The sequence below is a fragment of the Hemiscyllium ocellatum genome, chromosome 1 (genome assembly GCF_020745735.1).
Source record: "Hemiscyllium ocellatum isolate sHemOce1 chromosome 1, sHemOce1.pat.X.cur, whole genome shotgun sequence".
Classification (NCBI taxonomy): Eukaryota; Metazoa; Chordata; class Chondrichthyes; order Orectolobiformes; family Hemiscylliidae; genus Hemiscyllium; species Hemiscyllium ocellatum.
Genome location: NC_083401.1, coordinates 95,409,325 through 95,433,761, shown reverse-complemented (window position 1 = coordinate 95,433,761; position 24,437 = coordinate 95,409,325). Strand labels below are relative to the sequence as shown.

The following is a 24,437-nucleotide window of genomic DNA, read 5'->3' as shown; positions in this document are numbered from 1 at the left end:
AGGGAGGCATTTTCAGGATGGCAACCCGTAACTAGTGGAGTGCCACAGGGATCAGTTCTAGGGCCACATTATGTACAATATATATATTAATGACTTGCATAAAGCAAGTGAAAGTACTATCAAAACATTTTAAGATGGCACAAAACTAAATGGGAAGGCAAGGGTGATGATGACTCAAAGTGTCTACAGAGGGATATAAACAGGTTAAATGAGTTGGCAAAAACTTAGCAGTATAAGAGGATTACCTCATCAGAAAAGATAAAATAACTGTCTTGTGAATAAAACAATCCCATGTTAAGAATCCATAACTTGATTATTCTGCACACGGATATTCATTTATGAAGAAAGTGCTTCCTGTTTCTAGGTAAAACACTTGGTGCCGGAGCCTTTGGAAAGGTTGTGGAGGCTTCTGTTTATGGATTGACAAAAGCTGATTCCATTATGACTGTTGCAGTAAAGATGCTTAAACGTAAGTATATGTGATAGACGTTTTGTGCAGTCTGGAAATTGATGTGCCATAATTAGGGGAATGACAACTTCAAATCTGCTTTTGCAGCAAGTGCCCACTCAACGGAGAAGGAAGCTCTGATGTCAGAACTGAAAGTCTTGAGTCACCTAGGGCAGCACATCAACATCGTCAACCTGCTGGGAGCATGCACTGTAGGAGGTCAGTCCATGTATTTTGTATTAGCCATTTCACACTTTACATCTGAAAACAAATTTACTTTTGGAGTAGTGAAATTGTCAGTATGGTTTAGTGGTAACACTATTGTTTTCTGAGTTAGATGGTTGTTGATTCAAATTCCATGTCAGCACACATAGTCCAGCTGATATTCAAAAGCAGAATGACAAAATGCTACATTATTGGTGGTGCTGTCTTTCTGATGTGATGTTAAACTGAAGCTGTATATGCACCAGCATACACCCTCAGGAGAAAGTAATAGATCCCATAACTATTCAAAGCAGAACAAAGGAGTTGCCTTTTCTTCATATTGATTAATGCTTAGTCCTCAAAGAGTGTTACTAAATCAGTTGATCTGGTCATTATTACATCGTTGCTGTTCATCGGAGTTACTGTGCTCAAATTGGCCATCATGTTCTTTACATTGTAAAAGTAATTACTCTTCAGCAGTTCTTCCATGGCAGCAAAGATTTTTGTGTTATTCTGAGTTTGTAGAAGGTACGATATAAATACAGGATCTTACACTTTGCTATCATGCTCCCTCACGTAACAAAGGTTTATCAAGCTGAGTCTTGAAAATGTCAGTTGATACCATTTTGGGTGGAGAAAGGTCCAATTTCCATTGCACATTTTGGAAATAAAAGCCTTTGTGATAAATTCTAGTTTGTAATTTTATTGTATTGATAGTATTTATTCTAGATCAGGTGGTTTGGAGAGATTATTCATAATGTTGTTTTTCCTTATTGAATAAGTCCTGAACTGCACCAAAATTGGTGATATAGTAGACTGTGAAGAAAGTAACTTAAGAGCACTAAGGGATCTTGATCAATTGGCCCAATAGGCTGAGAAACGACAGATGGAGCTTAATTTCGATAAATGTGAGAGTGAGGGGAAGGGGCAGTCTAATGATAGCTTAGCCAATCTAATTACAGGGATTTGACTGATGGTGTTTGGAGAGGTGGGTGGTGGGTAGTGCTTTGGGGATGAGGGTAAAGCAGATTGTTAATATAGTAGATTATGGGAAAATCCAATGACAGCTGGACAATCCACTGGATCACAAAGGATAGGTTGTGTTTCTGTGAGAATCTGACAATGGCTGGGGGTGAGAGGTTAGGGATGGGGGTGGGGGTCCAGCCATGGTGGGATGTGGTGCAAACAAATTGTGGGGGCATACTTTCTCGTGGTTTTGAGCTTTGACGAAGCCCTCCTGTTCCTTCGAGATCACACTCTGTGATGTAGAAACCTCCCCTGACTACCTCGTCTCAGTTCCTGAATTTCCTGAGGCCTGGTCTAAATCAGAATGAGGCTACAATGAAGCCAAGCTGCCTCATTATAGCACTGAAGTGACCAATCCACTTCATGGGAATGGATTGATCACCTGCCTCTCATGCTGCCTGTGTTAAAATTGGGAATGGCCGGGTTCCTTTCCTGTTCCAGACATCTTGTAATATAACTTATGATCCCAACCTATATTTTGGGTATTAGTATTCAGCCCAAGTTCTCTAAGTGTCTAGATTAAAATTGTTTCTGAGAGAGTACAAGGGAAACCTTCAGTAAGTTTTGTTTATTTTGATTCTGAGCTAGCATGTATTGACTGCCGATTTATACAATCAGTGTACCCTCATTGTAAATCATAAATCATAGTTCGTAGGTGTTAAATGTAAAAAGATCCATAGTGTTACAAACAGTAATAATCTGGCTTAGTTGCACCTTTTAACATATTTTAACATGGAGGTTTATTAAGAAGACCTTAATAAGGGGAAGCGATGCAGAGTGGTATTTTCATTGGAATGATAATCCAGAGATCCTGGTAATGTTCTAAGGATCTGGGTTCAAATCACCTTGGCAGAATTCAATCAAACTGGAATTAGGCGTTTAATGATGACCATGAATCCATTGCTGATTTCTGGGGAGAAAAATGAACATGTGGTTCATTTAGAGAATGTCCTTTAGGGAATGAAAATGCCATCTTTACCTGGTCTGGCCTGCATGTAAATCCAGATACACAGCAATGTGTCTGGTTCTTAACAGCCTTCTGGGATGGGCAATAGATGCTAGCCTTGTCAGTGGTACCCTCAACCTGTGAATGAAGGAAAAAATCTTAAGAGACACGCATCTTAATCTGCATAACTATTCCAAAAGTGACAAAAATTGTTTGAAACGTTAAACTGACCTCGTTGATCCGCCAAGGACAGATAATGGCTATGTTAGTTGTAAGGCCTGCGTGTTTTCTCCAATTTTATCAATGAAAATGTTTTAGTAAACTGCACCCTACTCTTTAGCTGCTGTCTGAGCAATAGCATAATTCTGAATGATGGCAATGGGTATGAATAGATAGTGCTGTCTTTGGGTAATACCACTTCTGCTCCTATTTCATCCATCCTTTGTATGCTCACCCACTTATGTCTCAGAGGTATCATTATTGTAACCACTGCTTCTCCTTTTTAAGTAAAAAAACCTTGAATGCGCAAACTACACTGCCAAAGTTTGGTTTGGCTGTGACCCTGGACTACTTGGTGAACATTTGGTGGTTTGCTGGATGTCACATCAAAAATCTTGCAATGGAGTCCTTTACTACATTGTACACATTAAATCAGTCTGTAGTGTAAGATATGTTTTACCAATTTTTACCTTTTTAGTCTAGCTGTATCAGTTGGACCGGCCTTAAGATCAGTAAGGGAAATGAATATGTCTGCTCAAGCAAGACAGCATGCAAAGGTGCCCCATATTTCCCAGGTGTGACATTGAATTATTAACTGTGTTTGAAGTTGTCCAGAAGGATCACCTGTCACAACAATTTCTGGAATTTCTTTTTTATGTGGCTTGTCTTTTATTTGTCCATGGGGTGTGGGAGTGATTGGCTATGCTAGCGTTTATTACCCACCCCTAATTGTCCCGAGAGCAGCGAAGAATCAACCAAACAGTTATGAGTCTCTAGGTAAGGATGGTAAACTCCTTCCCTAAAGGACATCAGCAAACCAAATGAGTCTTTACGACAATTGATAATGTTTACATGGTTGTCAAAGGCTAGCTATTTATTAAATTAAATAAAATTGTTGTCTGATTGGAACCCACATCCCCAGAGATTTTTTTGATATGTGACACAACCCATAGAAAGAGAGAAAATGAGGGCTGCAGATGCTAGAGGGCCAGAGTCAAAAAGTGTGGCGCTGGAAAAGCACATCAGGTCAGGCAGCATCTGAGCAGCAGGAGAAGGCAGCTGATGAAGGAATTATGCCCAAAACATGGTCTCTCCTGTTCCTCAGATGCTGCCTGACCTGCTGTGCTTTTCCAGTGCCACACTTTTTGACATAGGAATAGAGACCCAGCCTCTCCTTCTGATTTAGATATTGTTATAGAACATATAGAACATAGAACATTACAGCGCAGTACAGGCCCTTCGACCCTCGATGTTGCGCCACCCTGTCATACTAATCTGAAGCCCATTCCACGTACACTATTCCATGTACGTCCATTTGCCTGTCCAATGACGACTTAAATGCACTTAAACTTGGCGAATCTACTACCGTTGCAAGCAAAGCATTCCATACCCTTACTACTCTCTGAGTAAAGAAACTACCTCTGATATCTGTCTTATACCTATCTCCCCTCACTTTAAAGTTGTGTCCCCTCATGTTTGCCGTCCCCATACTTGGAAAAAGGCTCTCCACCCTATCTAACCCTCTGATTATCTTGTATGTCTCTATTAAGTCACCTCTCAAACTTCTCTCTAACGAGAACAGCCTCAAGACCCTCAGCCTTTCCTCGTAAGACATTCCTTCCATACCAGGTAACATTCTAGTAAATCTCCTCTGCACCCTTTCCAAAGCTTCCACATCCTTCTTATAATGCGGTGACCAGAACTGTACACAATACTCCAAGTGTGGCCGTACCAGAGCTTTGTACAGCTACAGCATAACTTCCTGGTTCCAGAACTCAAACCCTCTATTAATAAGGCCAAAACACTGTATGCCTTCTTAACAACCCTGTCACTCTGGGTGGCAACTTTCAGGGATCTGTGTACATGGACACTGAGATCTCTCTGCTCATCTGCACTCCCAAGAATCTTACCATTAGCCCAATACTTTGCATTTCAATTACCCAGTCCAAAGTGTATCACCTCACACTTTTCCACATTAAACTCCATTTGCCACCCCTCAGCCCAGCTCTGCATCCTATCCATGTCTCTCTGCATCCTACTACATCCTTCGTCACTACCCAAAACGCCACTGACCTTAGTGTCGTCTGCAAATTTACTAACCCACCCTTCTAAGCCCTCATCCAGGTCATTTATAAAAATGACGAACAGCAGTGGACCCAGCACCAACCCTTGCAGTTCGCCGCTAGTAACTGGACACCAAGATGAACATGTTCCATTAACTACAACCCTCTGTTTTCTTTCAGCAAGCCAATTACTGATCCAAACTGCTATGTCTTCCACAATCCCATTCCTCCGCATTTTGTATAATAGTCTACTATGGAGAACCTTCTTGAATGCCTTGCTGAAATCCCTATACACCCCATCAACCGGTTTACTCTCAACTACCTGTTTGGTCACTTTGTCAAAAAAGTCAATAAGATTTGTTAGGCATGACCTATCCTTCACAAAACTGTGCTGACTGTCCCTGATCAGCTTATTCTTTTCTAGATGATTATACATCCTATCTCTTATAACCTTTTCCAACACTTTACCAACAACTGAAGTGAGACTCACTGGTCTGTAATTACCAGGGTTGTCTCTACTACTCTTGTTGAACAAGGGAACCACATTTGCTATCCTCCAGTCCTCAGGCACTATTCCTGTAGACAATGATGATTTGAAGATCAATGCCAAAGGCTCTGCAATCTCTTCCCTTGCTTCCCAGAGGATCCAAGGATAGGTCACATCCGGCCCAGGGTACTTGTCTATTTTCACACTCCGCAGTATTTCTAATATCTCTTCTTTGTGAACCTCAATCTCTTATAGTCTAGATGCAAGTAATTCTGTATCTTCCTCGCCAATATTTTCATTTTCTATAGTGAACACTGTCGAAAAATATTTATTTAGTGCTTCCCCTATCTCCTCTGACTTCACACACAACTTCTCACTATTATTCTTGATTGGCCCTAATTTAACTCTCGTCATTCTTTTATTCCTGACATACCTATGGAAAGCCTTAGGGTTAACCCTGATCCTATCCACCAATAGCTTCTCATGTCTCCTCCTGGCTCTTCTGAGCTCTCTTTTTAGGTCTTTCCTGACTTCATTGTAACCCTCCAGCGCCCTGAGTTTTCACATTTTGTCCTGACATAAGCCTTCTTCTTCTTCTTGACTAGGGATTCCACTTCCTTAGTAAACCATGGTTCACGCATTCTATATCTTCCTCCCTGCCTGACAGGTACATACTTATCTAGGACACACACGAGCTTTTCCTTGAATAAGCTCCACATTTTTAACGTGCTCATTCCCTGCAGTTTCCTTCCCCATTCTACACTTCCTAAATCTTTCCTAATTGCATCGTAATTTCCCTTTCCCAAGATGTAACTCTTGTCGGTGGAGTACACCTATCCCTTTCCAACACTAAAGTAAACCTGACAGAATTGTGATCGCTGTCTCCAAAGTGCTCACCTACTTCCAAATCTAACACCTGGCCAGGCTCGTTACCCAGTACTAAATCTAAAGTGGCTTTGCCCCTTGTAGGCCTGTCTACATACTGTGTCAGGAAGCCCTCCTGCACACACTGGACAAAAACTTACCCATCTATAGTACTCATATTGTAGTGTTCCCAATCAATATTTGGATAGTTGAAGTCCCCCATGACAACTACTCTGCCTTTCTCACTCCTATCGAGAATCATCTTTGCTATCCTTTGTTGTCTCTCTGTTCCTGAAAGAAACCTCCCCTGTTAAACTGGAGACCAGAAAAACTTGCGCAACTCAAAAATACAACTTTATTTAGTCAGATTTTGGAGTGACCAGTCTAATATTGAAGACTCACATATATTGTCAATTTCACTACTTTTGTGGAAAGCTACTTATGAAAATAAGAAACTTCATTTCCAATAAGAAACCATTTAACTGCAGTACAAAGGAATCATTGGCCATACTTGACAGCAATCAAAATAGTCATTGTTCGCCATGAATCTATTGATTACAGGGAAATCAATGACATTGAAACATGCATGGTTATCCTGAGCCAGTGATATTCCTCAGTTGGCCTAACAGCAATGTGCAGCATTCCACAAACAAATCTGACTAACTTGTCTAACAACTGCTGGTATTATATGACAGCCATATTTGCAAATTTTCATTTTGCATATTCTGCAAAAGGGTATTTGTTCCATATGTGTAAGTTATTGTTTGCCTGCTCCCATGCTAACCAGTCTGTCAGCTACATTTACACCTCCAGAAAAGGGCATATCAACAATACTGAAATTTGAGAACATGCAACAACATGTACACCGTACAACCATAAGAAATAGGAACAGGAATAGGCTGTTCGGCCCCTTGAACCTGCTCCGTCATTCAGTAGGATCCTGGCTGATCCAACATTGCTCACGTACACTTTCTTGCCCTTTGCTAACAACCCTTTCCCTGACTGATCCAGAATCTATTTATCTCAGCCTTAGATATACATAAGGAATATGCCCCCACAGCTTTCCATGGCAAGCAGTTCCAAAGACTCACAACCCTCTCAGAGAGAGGAAATTCTTTCTTATCTCAGTCTTAAATTGGTGCCTCTTTATTTTGAGACTCTGCCCTCCGGTCCTAGATAGTCTCATGAAAGGAAATATCCTCTCAGCATTTACTCTGTCAGGTCCCTTAAAAATTCTATACATTTCAATGAGATCACCTCTCATTCATCTAAACTCTAATAAGTAGAGCCTCAATCTGTTTAATCTTGGTTCATAAAACAATCCCTGCATACCAGGGATCATCCTAATGAACCTTGTATAAACTGCCCACAATGAAATTATATCTTTCCTTAAATAAAGGAACCAAAACTGCTCACAATATTGGAGATATAGTTTCACCAACACCTTGTATAGTTGCAGTAAGACCTCCCTACCCTTTCACTCCAATCCCCTTGAAATAAGGGGCAAAATTCCATTAGCCTTCCTGATTACCTGCTGCACCTGGGTGCTAGCTTTCTGTGTCATAGCCCCAATTCCCTTTGTGTTACAGCTTTCAGCAGCTTTTCTTTATTTAAATAATATTCTATTCTTTTGTTCTACCCTCCAAAATAAACAACTTCGCATTTTCTCACATTATATTCCATTTGCCAACTTTTTACCCACTGACTTAACCTATCAATATCACTCTGTAATCTGTTTGAATCCCTCTCATAACCTGCCCTTTAATTATTTTCGTATCATCTGCAAATAGGAGTTAGACAAATTCTGGGGACTTCAACTAATAGCTGAAAATGTGTTGCTGGAAAAGCGCAGCAGGTCAGGCAGCATCCAAGGAGCAGGAGAATCGACGTTTTGGGCATGAGCCCTTCTTCTAGAATCAGGATTCCTGAAGAAGGGCTCATGCCCGAAACGTCGATTCTCCTGCTTCTTGGATGCTGCCTGACCTGCTGCGCTTTTCCAGCAACACATTTTCAGCTCTGATCTCCAGCATCTGCAATCCTCACTTTCTCCTAGAAGACTTCAACTAATACTAAAGAATTTTCTGGGAATTATAAATTGACTTATATGCATTGATGATGTTCCAGGCCCAGTTCTGGTGATCACTGAGTACTGCTGTTTTGGTGACCTTCTGAACTTTCTGAGGAGGAAACGAGATTCATTTGTTTGGCCAGAACATAAAGAACAGGATATGGTGAAGACACAATATGAGAATGTTCCACGTCTGAGGGACCCTGAGAGGTAAAAAAGAAACTAACAGTATGAATGTCTTTGACCTGTTATTGAAAGTGCACATTTTATTGCTGTCATCTACCATAATATTTTATTTATACTAACTGATATTCTAAAGAATCCTACATATAAGTCCTTATGATAAAATGTGCTATTTTTTCAGGATGCCACATTGAATAGCCAAAATTTCAAAAATTTCCAGTCTCTATATTCCATTTTAATTCCCTTTTTGTTTCAAATGCTTTAATGTAGAGTTCAATGTTATTGTCTAAGGCTTGTGCACTGACAACAACAATATGTGTAGGCTCTAAAACTTGATTTGGTAGCAAGCAGGATGTCTTAAACGTGACCCAACCTAATTTTGGACCAGATGAAAAGGCATCAATCCAAAATACTAACTCTGTTCTTCCTAACTTCACGTATGAGGAGAATTTCACAGGCCGGCAGAAGGCAGGGCCGGGGCTGTTTGAGGTTAATAAGACACAAACTCATCATTGAAGAATTTGTTTAAAGTGTGGGCTGTAGGCTGAAGTGGGTACTGCAGATGCTGGAGATTAGAGTCAAGGTTTGAGTGGTGCTGGAAAAGCACAGCAGGTCAGGCAGCATCCGAGTAGCAGGAAAATCGACATTTCGGGCAAAAGCCCTTTACCCGAGCATTTAGCCCAGAAATGTGTTTCTTCCATCAATATAAACTTTCTCAAAATGTCCTTGACCAATGTAGTGTAGGCTGCAAGGTCCCTGGCTTCCTCAGCACTGACTACAGTTCTTAACAGTGCTGCTAAAGTTATTATTCCTCTGTCCTCTGATTGGACTTGCAGCTCTATTGGGCTGGAGGATAATCTGAATACATGTGAGTTAATCTGTTTTGGGTGGAGGCAGAGAAAGGCAACTTATTATCTGAATGGAGAGAAATTTCAGAGTGCTTTGGTGCAGAGGGTGCACTTGTGAATGAATCACAGAAAACTAGTATGCAGGTACAGAGGATAGTAAGGGCAACAAATAGAATTTTGTTATTTATCACGAAAAGAATAGGGTATAAAAATAAGGATGTGTTGCTGCAACTGTACTAGGTATTAGTGAATCATTCCTGGAGTATCAAGTCCATTTTTAGCCCCCTTATATGGGAAGAAGTGTGGTTGCATTAGAGGCAGCCTAGGGGAGGTTCACTCGGTTGATTCCAGAAATGAGGGGTTTGTCAGAACTTGAGCATTTTAGGCCTATATTCTCCAGAGTTTAGAAGTATGAGAGAAGATCTAATTGAGGCATATAAGGTATTAAAGTTGTCATGCAGTTGTAGGTGTGTACTGTACCTTTAGGAGAGAGTGAAAGCTGACAAGGACTTAACAAGCACAGATTGTACTGAAAAATTTAAAAATGTAAATTTGGCTGTGAAACAAATAGCTGAGCTGAATTGTAATGGTACACGACAAATTTGAATTTGGCCAATCAATTTAAGTTATACCAAAATTCAATCGAATTTGAATTTTGACAACATCAAACCAATGAGACAATCTGATGTTTTGGGATATAAAATTTGGGCATTTTGAACGGTTAGCTAGAGTGGCAAAGAGCATCAATAAACACAGACTGTTCACAGAACCGCTCTCTGAAAGGTACCTGTTCGAATGAAAGGTATCTGTGTAGCAGAAGACTGAAGACCCAGAAAAATCTACAGAGGAAGATGCAGAGGAGAATCGACATAGCTGACTGGTTTTGAAACTTGAATTCTTTTGTAAAACCTAATCAGAGGGTTTTATTAGATCAATATAGTGTTGCAGAGTGGGAGGCCAATAAATAGTTCAGACAAAGGAGGATTACAGTGTAGATAGTTGTTGTTTAATGTTCTCTTTTTTTATTGGAGTTAAAGAACAAATTGTTAATTTTTCTTTATATAGTTGGATTTGGTAGTTCTTTGTCACTCATGCATTTACAGATTACGAAGTGAGTGTGTCTGTGCATCTGGTTTAACTTAGCAGAAGGGTTTACCCATGTCATAACAAAGGGATTTGATAAAATAGGTGTAGAGAGGATAATTTACCATGTGGGTAATCAGGAACAATCGAGGTCATTATTTCAGGGTAAGGGGTGGCAGATTGAAAAAGAGATGAGGAAAAATGACTTCTCTCAAAGTGTCCTAAATCTGTGGAATTCATTATCCCAGAGTGTAATGGATGCCAGGACATTGAGCATATTTAGGGAGGAGATAGATTTTAATTAGTCATCCGTTAAAGTGTAATGTAAAGAGAAAAATAGAGTTGAGTTGAGATGCGACCAGCCATGATTGTATTGAATGGTGGAGTAGGCTTGAGGGTCTAAATTACCTACTCCTGCTCCTAGTTCTTGTGTTCTTATCTCCTGCAGTTGCTGGATAATTAAGTGTCAGCTTATACATGAGCAACACCAGGTGAATGTCCTGTTGACCAACCAGAATTTGCTGTGCATTTCCAGCTGCTGCTGGGACTTTGACCTCTCTTGGAAAATTCTGTCCATGCTTCCTGTCCTGCAGATCGCTTTCCAGTGTTTATTTGTTTTTATTTCTAATTTTGGGTTGGCTATTTTTCAGGCATTCCGGTGGTAGATGATGTTGGTTACTGAATTTGGACATCTATTCTGTATGAACAGATAAAACAGATTTAAATAGAGGTTCATGAGAAAGAATTGTTCCAGTAACTATAGGTTACAAGAGTTCCAGTAAAAATTGTTGTTGCTCACTTACATACTTCAGTGCCTTTTTATAAGTTTATATACTTACCATCCTGTCCTTTGCGATTGGAGTGAGCCATTCTATTGTGCACATAATGATATGTAACCTCACAATTAAATCATTTTTCAGGCAAAATATTATAGCTACTACCAACCTAATTGCATTCACTTCTAAAGCATTGTTATCTTGCTGTCAGAAAGCAATCTGTTTTATTTGTCCATTTGGCATTGCACTTCAATAACCCCTGTCAGCCCATCTTTCAACATTTTTTCTTCAGTAAATCATCAATCATAGATCACTAGAATTTTAATGAACTGCACATTAGTTACCTCCTTATTTACAGTCTTATTCATAGTTTGCAGACAAGCTCATGGATATTTTTGGATGTCAGACAAGCTATTACATATGATAACAAAACTCAAGAGATTCTATCTGCTTGAAAACAAAACGATTATTGATTCGCTTCACCAGTTGCAAGAGATTAATAACAATCTTTTATTTCACTTGATTTCTTTGCTACAGCAATGGTTCTGGTTCTGGATCATATATGGAAATGAAGCCAAGTTGCACAGCATTGCCACAGAACCATGTGGACAAAAGAAAATCCCCAAGCAAGGGTAAGGTGTGTGTGAATGTGCAGAACATAATAAGTCAGTAGATACATGCATGAAGTATCATGTCAGAGAAAGAAAATTGTTTACATACAATGCAAGATTCCTGATTAGAGGATGTGCTTATCACTCGTCTTGCTACAGACGTTGCCACAATGGAAGGAAATCTCAGTAAATAGAGATATGAATGCAGGATCATCAGAGATGCACTAGGACTGGAACATGACCTGCTTTTCATCACTCACCACTGCTTGCTTTAACTTTCAGAATGTTCCAGCTGAATCTGTCCAAATACTAGCAGGTATAATGAATGTTAGTGATGGAGTCATATTTGGGCGGCACGGTGGCACAGTGGTTAGCATTGCTGCCTCACAGCGCCAGGGACCTGGGTTCAATTCCCGCCTCAGGCGACTGACTGTGTGGAGTTTGCACGTTCTCCCCGTGTCTGCGTGGGTTTCCTTTGGGTGCTCCGGTTTCCTCCCACAGTCCAAAGATGGGCGGGTCAGGTGAACTGGCCATGCTAAATTGCCCGTAGTGTTAGGTAAGGGGTATATGCAGGGGTATGGGTGGGTTGCGCGTCGGTGTGGACTTGGTGGGCCGAAGGGCCTGTTTCCACACTGTAAGTAATCTAATTTCAAATCATGGAGTACAATTTCTATGGTTAGAACCGTAGCAATATTGAATGCAAGGCATGTTCCTGGCACCCAACATTTCAGAGATGATTTAAATGTTGAATATTTTCCTGAAGGACTGTAGAATCTGTTCCATGAAGTTGTTGATTTATTTTCAAAGATCATCAACTTTGCTTCAGTACACCCACTGGCAACTAACCATATCCAACTGTTAGAGTACCTGAAACCGACAGCTGCCATTTGCCTGCCATTCCAGGTTGCTGACAGATAGGAAAACTGCCAGAATTGTGGCGAACTGGCATAGGAGGGGAGCAGAGCGGGAGAGGACCCTGATCCCATTAAAGCAGAAAATCTCATCTTCCAACTCAAGGCCTTACTCAATCTTTGAAGGATTTCAATTCAAAAGAGAAAAATATAAACGTTAATGTAGAAAATATACCACATAATTTGCGCTCAGGAAACTCCCACAAACAGCAAATTTATAATGACATGATAATCTGTTTTTGTTGTGGGATATATTTGGACCAGGAAACCAGGAAGAACTCCTTACTCTTCTTCAAAATAATGCCGTGGATGTTTTGAACAATATGCAAGCAAACCTGATCTTAATTTAATATTTTTGCCTGTGCTATACACCTCCAATAGTGCAGCATTCCCTTGGTACTCCATTGAGGAGTTAGGCTTGAATTTTTATTCGAACCCTGGAGTGAGCCTCAACCACTAGAACCTATCGATTCACAGGCAAATACGTTATTTATTAAGATACAGCTGGTGCATCAACTGTAACTATCTAATAGCTTGTTGCAACAAGTGGAAGTAGCTTGAAAACTTTAAAATTTATGTTGATGCTTCTGCTGCACTTACATAGCTGCAACACTGACCTTCCTTCTCCATGTTGCAATTGTGAGATGAAAGTCGAGTTTGACAGGATGGATTGTCATTGCATGCGAGTAAATAATGTTTTCTTTGAAACTGATATTGGAAGCTCTCAAAGAATAACCAAATACTATAATTTGAGTTGCAAACATGCAAAGGATTTATTTGGATCGAATTACATCTCCATGGCATGCAAACTGTCATTTTAAGTTGAAGAGTTATGTAGAGAAAGTATATTAGGAAAGCATGCAAAGAGCTGACATTTGCATGTATTTGAATTGTAAATGAGTGGATTTCACTGTTTTCATTATTTTATGCTGCAAAAGCTTATATATGACTGTAAATTAGTTGCCATGCTGCTTATGTTATCATGGTAACTATACTGTCAGAGTAAAAAATGAGGTCTGCAGATGCTGGAGATCACAGCTGCAAATGTGTTGCTGGTCAAAGCACAGCAGGTTAGGCAGCATCTCAGGAATAGAGAATTCGACGTTTCGAGCATAAGCCCTTCATCAGGAATCCTGATGAAGGGCTTATGCTCGAAACGTCGAATTCTCTATTCCTGAGATGCTGCCTAACCTGCTGTGCTTTGACCAGCAACACATTTGCAACTATACTGTCAGAGGAAAGGAGCCACTGTCAAGCAAGGAATTTCTGCAAGGTGGTTGATTAGATTCCCTACAGTATGGAAACAGGCCGTTCGGCCCAATAAGTCCACACCGACCCTCCGAAGAGTAACCCATACAGATTCATTTTCCTGACATTTACCCCTGACTAATGCACCTAACACTATGGCCAACTCATCTGACCTGCACATCTTGTGAAATGTAGGAGGAAACCAGAGCACCTGGAGGAAACCCACGCAAGCAATGGGAGAATGTGCAAATCGAACCTGGGTCCCTGGTGCTCTGAGATAGCAGTGCTAACCACTGAGCCACAGTGTCACCTCAAATATTAGACCATAAGGCTGCTCTCTCATTGGAGAGAGACCACTGGCAATTGTTCAGCCTGAAGGTCACCACACCTCAGGTGAGGGGAATAGGTTGAGAATCTTTCATAGTCAATGAGGGAATTGAACCCAAGCTGTTGTCACCACTCTGCAGCACAAACCAGCAATCCAGCTAACTGGGGTTTAAGAAAGTTTGCTGATGTCTCCAAAATTGGAGGTGTAGTGAACAGTGAAGAAGGTTACTTCAGATTAAAATGGAATCTTGATCAGATGGGTCAATGAGCTGAGGAGTGACAGATAGAGTTTAATTTAGATAAATGTGAGGTGCTGCATTTTGGAAAGACACATCAGGGCAGGACTTATGCACTTAATGGTAAGGTCCAAGAGAGTGGTGCTGAACAAAGACACCTTAGAGTGCAGGTTCATAGTTGCTTGAAAGTGGAGTTGCAGGTAGATAGGATAGTGATGAAGGTATTTCATATGCTTTCCTTTATTGGTCAGAACATTGAGTACAGGAGTTGGCAAGGCCACTGTTGGAATATTGCGTGGATTTCTGGTCTCCCTCCTATCGGATGGATATTATGAAACTTGAAAGGGTTCAGAAAAGATTTACAAGGATGTTGCCAGGGTTGGAGAGTTTGAGCTGTAGGGATAGGCTGAATGGGCTGGGCCTGTTTTCCCTGGAGTGTCGGAGGCTGAGGGGTGACCTTATAGACATTTATGAAATGGTGAGGGACATGGACAGAATAAATATACAAGGTCTTTTCCCTGCGTTGGCAGAAGTCCAGAACTAGTGGGCATAGGTTTAAGGTGAGAGGGGAAAGGTGTAAAAGGGACCTAAGGGGCAACTTTTTCACATAGGGTGGTACGTGTATGGAATGAGCTGCCAGAGAAAGTGGTGGAGTTTGGTACAATTACAACATTTAAGCATCTCGATGGGTATATGAATAGGAAGAGTTTAAAGGGATATGGGTCAAATAATGGCAAATGGGAGTAGACTTATTTAGGATATCTGGTCAGCATGGATGAGTTGGACTGAAGGGTCTGTTTCTGTGCTGTACATCTTTATTACTCACAATGATATTCATGTTGTGGAAAATTCTGGCTTGCCCAGAGATTTTGTTCATTCTCGGACCCTTCAAGTACAGCTGTGTGATATGATGGACATTGTTCTAATCTATCCTTTATACCTGACCGTTCAACAGTATATAGAAGATTTCATTGGGATTCCCTGATGTCACAAGAGACAGTAAATAAATTGAACAAGTACAGTTTTTCCATTTGCACCAAATATTAAAACCATTTGTTTAAAAAAACCTGGAAATTAATGCAAGCTATATTTTCATTTTTGCATTTTAATGATCATTTTCAATTAATGTCAAATATTTGTTGGTTAGAATCATACAGTGATAAGGAAAACAACAATGATGTCGCTGAAGAGTATAACTTGGCTTTGGAAATTGAAGATCTTCTCATCTTTTCTTATCAAGTTGCAAAGGGAATGAACTTCCTTTCTTCTAAGAATGTAAGCCTACATTATTGAACAAACTGTTGGTGATGACCATTTCAGATTCATTACTATGATATAATTATTATAAATTACGTATGTTGTATTAAATTACATATTTCACTTGTTACAGTGCATTCACAGAGACTTGGCAGCAAGGAATATTCTTCTAACCAATGGACAAATTGCAAAAATATGCGATTTTGGTCTGGCTCGAGATATCAGGAATGATTCCAACTATGTGGTGAAAGGCAATGTAAGTCATTCTGGAAGGTTAACCACTGGTGTCTGAGACACAACCAACAGGAACTCTGGCACGTGCAGCACTAGACCATCAGAACATCCAAAATGTAACTGTGGCAACACAACCACACATCAGCTCCTGACCACCGAGAACTCAGGCAGAAATCCGCACTGGACTAGCAAGAATTCAAACACATATCATGGCAATATCCCATAAGCTGCTTGTTGGCAGTACTGTTCTTGCTCAACAAGTTCTCCCACTCTCTCCTTTGCATAGCATCCTGATACCTCTGCAATACACGTTCAAATGGCATGATTGTAACCAGCATCTCAATTTGGCCATTGATCTCCGGAATATTTCACACTCCATATGACAAGGCATCACTACATGAATAATCAGACAATTAGATTTATTTTGTGTCAATGGTCTTAAAAATAAGTTCATTACATACTGAGGATCACGATTAGTTAAACCATCTTTTTAAATCCAGGCTCGTCTTCCTGTGAAATGGATGGCTCCAGAGAGTATTTTTGACTGTGTGTACACATTTGAGAGTGATGTCTGGTCTTATGGCATTTTATTATGGGAAATTTTCTCATTAGGTAAGATTGCATCCCTTTTGCCTTTTCATTATGGTACTAATTGCTTTAATTGTATATACTTGTATAGAAGTCTGTAATGAATGGTTTCACATTCTTTCATTGTAGGGAGCAGCCCTTATCCTGGTATTCCTGTGGACAATAAGTTCTATAAAATGATCAAGGAAGGGTACCGGATGTTGAGTCCTGAACTTGCACCAACTGAATTGTAAGTAAACAATTTTCTCTAATTGATTACAGCACAAGCAGCCTTTAATTTTGGGAATATCCTTTTGCTGTGTGTAAGGGCTAGCACAGCTTGATATCTTGCTAGACTTGCAACAGTAACCATTAGCCAGTTTAGCAGTTCATTATCAGTAAGCCAAACGAAGCACATGTGTGATGCTCATTATTTGTGTTGCACATTAGCTCTTTTGTTGAGGGGATGTGACATCATGGTGTTTTACATCACTTCAGGTGTTACGACCTCATTCTGCAGCCAGTTTCAACAAAAGCAGAGTTCATTATGAGTTGTGTGTGTGATTTTTCTGACCACTTGTAGTAAATCATTTTCCTCTTGCTTGTATTTCCTTGTGATCGTTATGAATGGAGGCAAATGTCCATCCAAACCAATTGCTAACTTGTTCAACCATCTAATTTTAGATACTTTCAAATTGATCTGTTCAGATCTAAATCTATGTAATGTAATTGCTTTTATCACCAGTGAGCTGCTTAATAAGTGTGATGCAGTATGACCATCTCAATGTTAATTTGGTTCAGGGATAGGCTGTCTAATTTAAAAAGTTATGGTTTAAACTCTGCTCCAGAACTTGAGGATATTAGTCAGTGTAGTAGTGAAGATTGCTGTTATTGGAGTCAGATCTGCTCTAATAATATGATGTGGAGGTGCTTGTGTTAGACTGGGGTGGGCAAAGTCAGAAGTCACTTGACACCAGATTAAATTCCAACACGTTTATTTGAAATCACAAGCTTTTGAAGTGCTGCTCTTTTGTCAGGTGAAGTGAAGAGAAGTGCACAGGCACAGAATTTATAGGTGGAAAGATTATTGCAAGATAATTCTAGGTAATTAACAGTGTCAAAAGATAGTACAGGTAGATAATCCTTTATCCGAAACCCTCGAGACCAGCTGCCTTTCAGATTTCAGAATTTTTCGGATGCAGGATTAAATGACATTTTCATAGTAAAAAAAATTACCGAACAGCAGATCAACCTGTGTTTACTACGAGCACTGAGACAGAACTGACACCTGCCCGTGCCAGGCCACGCCTTTACATCACATCTGAGTGATGTGGGTCGAGTGGGTGTGGAGTTGTGTTAACTGTTTACACTCGAAACAACCTTGTTAATGAGAAAAAAAATTCAGATTTGGGAGTTTTTTGAATTTCGGAATTTCAGATAAAGGATTGTCTACCAGTACATATGATATGAATGGAGGGTCAACAGGCTGAATAACAAGTCTTTGGAGGTGATCAGAGGTATTAGATGGTTTGAATGAAGTGTCAACAGCCGAATAACAAGTGAAGGGATGACCAATGCATCAATTAATTAAGGGCTGAGAGATAATTACGAAAAATAAAAAAATGTTACGAGAGACAAGAGCTTGTGATTTCAAATCGACCTGTTGGACAATAACCTGGTGCTGTGTGACATCTGACATAATATGCTCCTCTCTGTTCAGCTGTATTCGAAAGACAGCAGGTAAGACTCATCCATTATCATCACTCACAGACACTCCTGAACAAATGCCACTAAAGCAGATTAGCTATCCAAATTTGCTGCTACATTTACCTTTTTAGTAAGTGAATATATTTCAAAATAACTAATTGACAATTTGAAATGCTATGTAACTTGAAAGGTTATTTTAAACTAAACAGAATTGCAGTTGAATAAAATTCATTATTGGATATAAATATTCCCCTTCTCTTAGCTTAAAACTGACATTGATGAATTTGAGTTAATTATTTGTAGAGCAAAATATTTGAAGAACTAAAGGAGACACATTTGATTCTCCAAGAGGGATGCGTGGGAAATCAATAATTTTGAAAATGTGCAGAAGTAACTGGGTTGTTGTCACGGGTGACTTTAACTTCCCTAATATTGATTGGAATCTCCTTAGTTCAAATAATTTGGATGGAGCAGGTTTTGTCAGGTGTATCCAAGAAGGGCTCCTGACGCAATATCTAGATAGGCCGATTAGAGGGGAGGCCATATTTGAATTTGGCAATGAATGACACCAGATGTGAGATCTCTCGGTTGAAGAGCATTTTGGAGATAGTGATCTTTACTAACTCATGGAGAGGGATAAGAGCAGACAGTAAGGAAAAATATTTACTTTGTGGAGGAGGAATTACAATGCTATTAGGCAGGAACAAGGGCGACTAAACTGGGAACAGATATTCTCAGGGAAATTCATGACAGAAATGTGGAGATTGTTTCGGAAGGACTTGCTGATAGTGCTGGACAGGTTTGTCCTCCTGAGGCAAGGAAGGGATGGGAGATTGAAAAACCTTGGGTGAGAAGGGATGTGAAACATCTAGTCAAGAGGGAGAAGGAAGCTTACTTACAGTTGAGGAGGCAAGGATCAGACAGTGCTATAGAGGGTTACAAAGTAGTCAGGAAGGAACTGAAGAATGGACTTAGGAGAGCTAGGAGGGGGCATGACAAAGCTTTAGTGGGTAGGATTAAGGAAAACCCTAAGGCATTCAACACTTATGTAAGGAACAAGTGGCTGGCTAGAGTGAGGGTAGGGCTGATCAGGGATAGTGCTGAGAACCCTGAGGTAGGGGAGGTCCTTAATAAAGGAGGTGAGGGTGATAGGCCGGAGAGGGGGTGGGGGGGCGGAGAGGTTAAGAAGACCTGCAATCTTCTTCCCGACCGCTCCGCCCCAATCCCCTCACCGGCCTATCACCCTCACCCTCACCTCCTTCCACCTATCGTATTCCCAGCGCCCCTCCCCCAAATTCCCTCCCTCCTACCTTTTATCTCAGCCCGCTTGGCACACCAGCCTCATTCCTGAAGAAGGGCTTATGCCCGAAACGTCAATTCTCCTGCTCCTCGGATGCTGCCTGGCCTGCTGTGTTTTTCCAGCACCACATTTTTCAACTCTGGTCTCCAGCATCTGCAGTCCTCACTTTCTCCTCGTACAACTGAATCAGCCTCAGTGCAATGGGCATGGCTCTCGCTGCACTTTCCAGACTAATCTTAATAACACAGGTGGGATGATGTCTCAGTGGTTTTATCACTATGCTGTTATTCCCAGGCAATGTTCTGGGGACCTGTGTTCAAATCCCACTGTGGGCTGATATTGCGATCTGAATCAATCAAAATTTAGAATTAAGAGATGAATGATTTGTCGGAAAAACTAATCTCGTTCACTAATGTCCTTCAGGGAAGGAAACTGCTGTGTGACTCCAGACCCATATTAATGTAGTTGGTTCTTGGTTACTGCCTAAAATGGACTTGAAAGTCTCTCAGTTGTACTAATTGCTACAAAAGTCTGGAAAAAGATAAGAAATTGGGCCAACCTATTGGCATTGACCAAGGCAAAGAAAATTACAATTGCAAGCACAGCCCCATGCAATATTCTTCTTAGGTCACTGAAATATACAAACATGGAAAATAGGTGCTGGAGTAGACCATTCAGCCCTTTGAGCCTGCACCACCATTTGATGGCTGATCCATGCAACCTCAGTATCCCATTCCTGCCCTCTCTTCTTACCCTTGATTCCTTTAGCTGCAAAGGCCATGTCCAGTTCCCTCATGAATGTGTCTAGTGAACTGGTCCCAACAGCTTTCCGTGGTAGAAAATTTCACAGGTTCACAACTCTGAGTGAAGAAATTTCTTCCTCAACTCAGTCCTGAATAGCTTACCCTTGATTCTTAGTTCTGGACTTCTCTACATCAGGAACATTCTTCCCACATCTATGTATAGTGCCCATGAAGTCTCATGGTACCAGGTTAAACATGGACAAGTAAACATCCTCTGATTACCACATACTGTCCTCCCTTGACTGATAAATCAGTATCCTCCATGTTGAATAACACTGGGAGGAAGCACTGAAGTTGACAAAATTAGATTACTTACAGTGTGGAAACAGGCCCTTCGGCCCAACAAGTCCACACTGACCCGCCACCCACCCATACGTTTACCCTTTACCTAACACTATGAGCAATTTAGCATGGCCAATTCACCTGACCTGCACATCTTTGGACTGTGGGAGGAAACCGGAGCACCCGGAGGAAACCCACGCAGAGACGGGGAGAACGTGCAAACTCCACACAGCCTGTCGCCTGAGTCGGGAATTGAACCCGGGACTCAGGCGCTGTGAGGCAGTAGTGCTAACCACTGTGCCACCGTGCCGCCCACAAATGTACTGTGGATGGGAGTTTTCACTGCCTGTCATCAAGAAAGACTTGGCAATACTATTGATTGCGTTGGTCGGGTCCTAAAGGACTTTGTGCTTTACTAAGTCTGCAGCAGATGGTGAGGGAACTGGCAAGAGGGAAAAATACACTTTACCTCATCCTTACCAATGTACCAGGTTCGGATGCATCTGTCCATGACATTATCGGTAAGAGTGACCACTGCACAGTCCTGGTGGAGACAAAGTCTTGCCTGCACATTGAGAATAACCTAAAAATGAGCCATAAATCTGCTGAAGCTACAACACAGGACTACTTGCATGTCAAACAGTCTAAGTGATAGAACGTGCTAAACAATTCCACAACCGATGGATCAAATCCTGTTACACCAAGTTGTGAATGGCAGACAATCCCCATCTTCAGTGATGGAAGAGCCCAGCACTTCAGTGCAAAAGATAAAGACTGTTGCAAATGCTTCAGCCTTAGCCAGAAGTGCCGAGTCAATGATCCATCTCAGCCTCCTCCAGTGGTCCCGGCATCACAGTCTTCAGCCAATTCAATTCTCTCCATGAGATAGCAAGAGGTGATTGGAGGCACTGGTTACTGCAAAGGCTATGGGTCCAGAAAACACTCTAGCAATAGTACCGAAAACTTGTGCTCCAGAACTTGAGACAACCTAGCCAAGCCATTTCAGTACAGTTACAATACTGGCATATGCCCTTCAGTGTGGAAAATTGCCCAGGTATGTCCTACATATAAAACGCAAGACAAATCCAACCTGGCCAATTACCGCTCCTCTCAATTATCAGTAAAGTGATGGAAGGTGACATCAACAGTGCCATCAATCAGCACCTGCTCAGCAGCAACCTGCTCAGTGATGCCCAGTTTGGGTTCTGCCGGGACCACTCAGCTCCTGACATCATTACAGCCTTGGTTCAAACATGGACAAAAGAGCTGAGTTCCAAAGGTGAGGTGAGAGTGTCAATCACATCAAGGCAACATTTGACCAAGGATGGCATCAAGGAGCCTAGCAAAACTGGAATCAATGAGTCTCAGGGACAAACTCTTTGGTGGTTGGAATCATATCTGACACATCGGAAGGTAGCTGTGGTTATTGGAGGTCAGTCATCTCAGCTCCAGGACATCTCTGCAGATGTTCCTCAGGGTCGTGTCCTCGGCCCAACCATCTTCAGCTGCTTCATCATCGACCTTCTATTCAACATAAGGTCAGAAATGAAGATGTTCACTAATGATTGCTCAATGTTCAGCACTATTTGCGACTCCTCAGATTCTGAAGCAGTTCATGTCAAAATGCAGCAAGATCTGGACAATATCCAGGCTTGGGCTGACAAGTGGCAAGTAACATTCATTGCACACAAACACCAGACAAGGACCATCTTCAATAAAAGAGAACCTAACTGTCACCCCTTTATATTCAAATTGCATTAAAATCATTAAAATCCCACTATCAATACCCTGGGATTTCCCACTGACCAGAAAATGAACTGGACTATATAAATGCAATGGTTGCAAGAGCAGGTCAGAGGCTAGAAAAACTGTGGCGAGTAACTCACCCCCTGACTCCCCACTGCCTGCCTATCATCGACAAGGCACAAGTTAGGAGTGTGGTGGAATATGGAATACTCCCCACTTGCCTGAATGAGTGCTGGACAAAGCATCATCCAGGACAAAGCAGCCTGCTTGATTGGCATCACATCCACCAACATCCACTCCCTCCACCATTGGATTTTGCAGCAGCATTTGCCATCTAAAAGATGCACTGCAGACATTCACCAAGGTGCCGTAGATAGCACCTTCCAAACTCACTTCTAGCTGAAAGGACAAGAGCAGCAGATGCATGAGCACAGCACCATCTGCAAGTTCTGTCCAGGGCACTCACCATCCAGACTTGAAAGTATATCGCCATTCCATCGCTGTCACTCAAAATCCTGGAACAACCTGAAGTATTGTGGATCTACCCACAGCAGATAGACTGCAGTAGTTCAAGAAGGCTCCTCACCACCATCTTCTCAAGGGCAACATGGATGGATAGTAAATACTGGCCCAGCCAGCGACACCCATATCCCATAAATGAATTTAAAAAATGGTTGTCCATGATCTTCCCAGCTTCACAAATGCATGATATGGATTCTAGCTGCTTGTCAAGTTCTGAAGCCCATATTGCACTAAACATTGGTTGTCTTGCATGATAAATTAACGAAATGACTTTAGTTTTTTTGGAATCTATGGAGTGTATAGCATACCCATTAGAGTTTAGAAGAATGAGAGATGATCTCATTGAAATATGTTGGCTTGTTAAGGGGCTTGACAAGTGAATGCTGAGAGAATATTTTACTCGTGGGAGGGTTTAGGATCAGAGGGCATAGTCACAAAATAAAAGAGCCACCAATTTAAGATGAGGCAGAGTTTTTCTTCTCTGAGGTTTGAGAGTATTAAGAATTTCTTGTAACAGAGAGCTGTGGGGGCAGAGTCTTTGTGTGTATGTAAGACTGAAATAGATAGATAGTTTCTTGGTTAGTTGGAGAATCAAGGGTTACAGGGAAAAGGTGGGAATGTGGACGTGAGGAATGTCGAATAACCAGAATCCTATTGAATGATGGAGCAGACTTGAGGGGCCAAATTATCTACTCCTGCTCCTATTTATTACAATCATATAGTGTAATCTTACTTTATTAATTAGTTAGTTATTATCAGTTACCTTAAATTAAATTAGAACTCAATTTAAAAGACCCACATTCCATCTGACTACTTTCCCTAAAAAAGAAACCTTTGTGATAGGGTTGATAGGACAAGCCTAGTGACATTTTACAATTTTTAAGCAAACATAAAGACATCAAATGCAAGTCACAGCCATTAATCAAAAAGAGAACTCTAGAGAAATGCCTTTATCCAAAGAAAGATAAAATAGTGGACCCCCTACCACGAGGAGTAATTGAGTTAAGTATTATCGAGTAAAAAGTGAGGTCTGCAGATGCTGGAGATCAGAGCTGAAAATGTGTTGCTGGTTAAAGCACAGCAGGTCAGGCAGCATCCAAGGAACAGGAAATTCGACGTTTCGGGCCAGAGCCCTTCATCAGGAATGAGGAGAATGTGCCAGGCAGGCTAAGATAAAAGGTAGGGAGGAGGGACTTGGGGGAGGGGCGATGGAGATGTGATAGGTGGAAGGAGGTCAAGGTGAGGGTGATAGGCCGGAGTGGGGTGGGGGCGGAGAGGTCAGGAAGAGGATTGCAGGTTAGGAGGGCGGTGCTGAGTTGAGGGAACCGACTGAGACAAGGTGGGGGGAGGGGAAATGAGGAAACTGGAGAAATCTGAGTTCATCCCTTGTGGTTGGAGGGTTCCCAGGCGGAAGATGAGGCGCTCCTCCTCCAGCCGTCGTGTTGTTATGTTCTGCCGATGGAGGAGTCCA

The 24,437-nt window shown here is 41.3% G+C and overlaps 1 protein-coding gene across 1 annotated transcript in view; it reads left to right on the top strand.

Annotated features, from left to right (window-relative positions):
• LOC132815303 (mast/stem cell growth factor receptor Kit-like) overlaps nucleotides 1-24,437 on the top strand; it is a 93,951-nt gene that overhangs the window by 52,649 nt on the left and 16,865 nt on the right. The window contains exons 12-19 of the mRNA XM_060824152.1: nucleotides 365-469; nucleotides 557-667; nucleotides 8,382-8,535; nucleotides 11,753-11,847; nucleotides 15,696-15,823; nucleotides 15,939-16,061; nucleotides 16,540-16,651; nucleotides 16,757-16,856. Coding sequence (XP_060680135.1) covers nucleotides 365-469; nucleotides 557-667; nucleotides 8,382-8,535; nucleotides 11,753-11,847; nucleotides 15,696-15,823; nucleotides 15,939-16,061; nucleotides 16,540-16,651; nucleotides 16,757-16,856 — 928 coding nt within the window. The remainder of the gene's footprint in view (nucleotides 1-364; nucleotides 470-556; nucleotides 668-8,381; nucleotides 8,536-11,752; nucleotides 11,848-15,695; nucleotides 15,824-15,938; nucleotides 16,062-16,539; nucleotides 16,652-16,756; nucleotides 16,857-24,437) is intronic.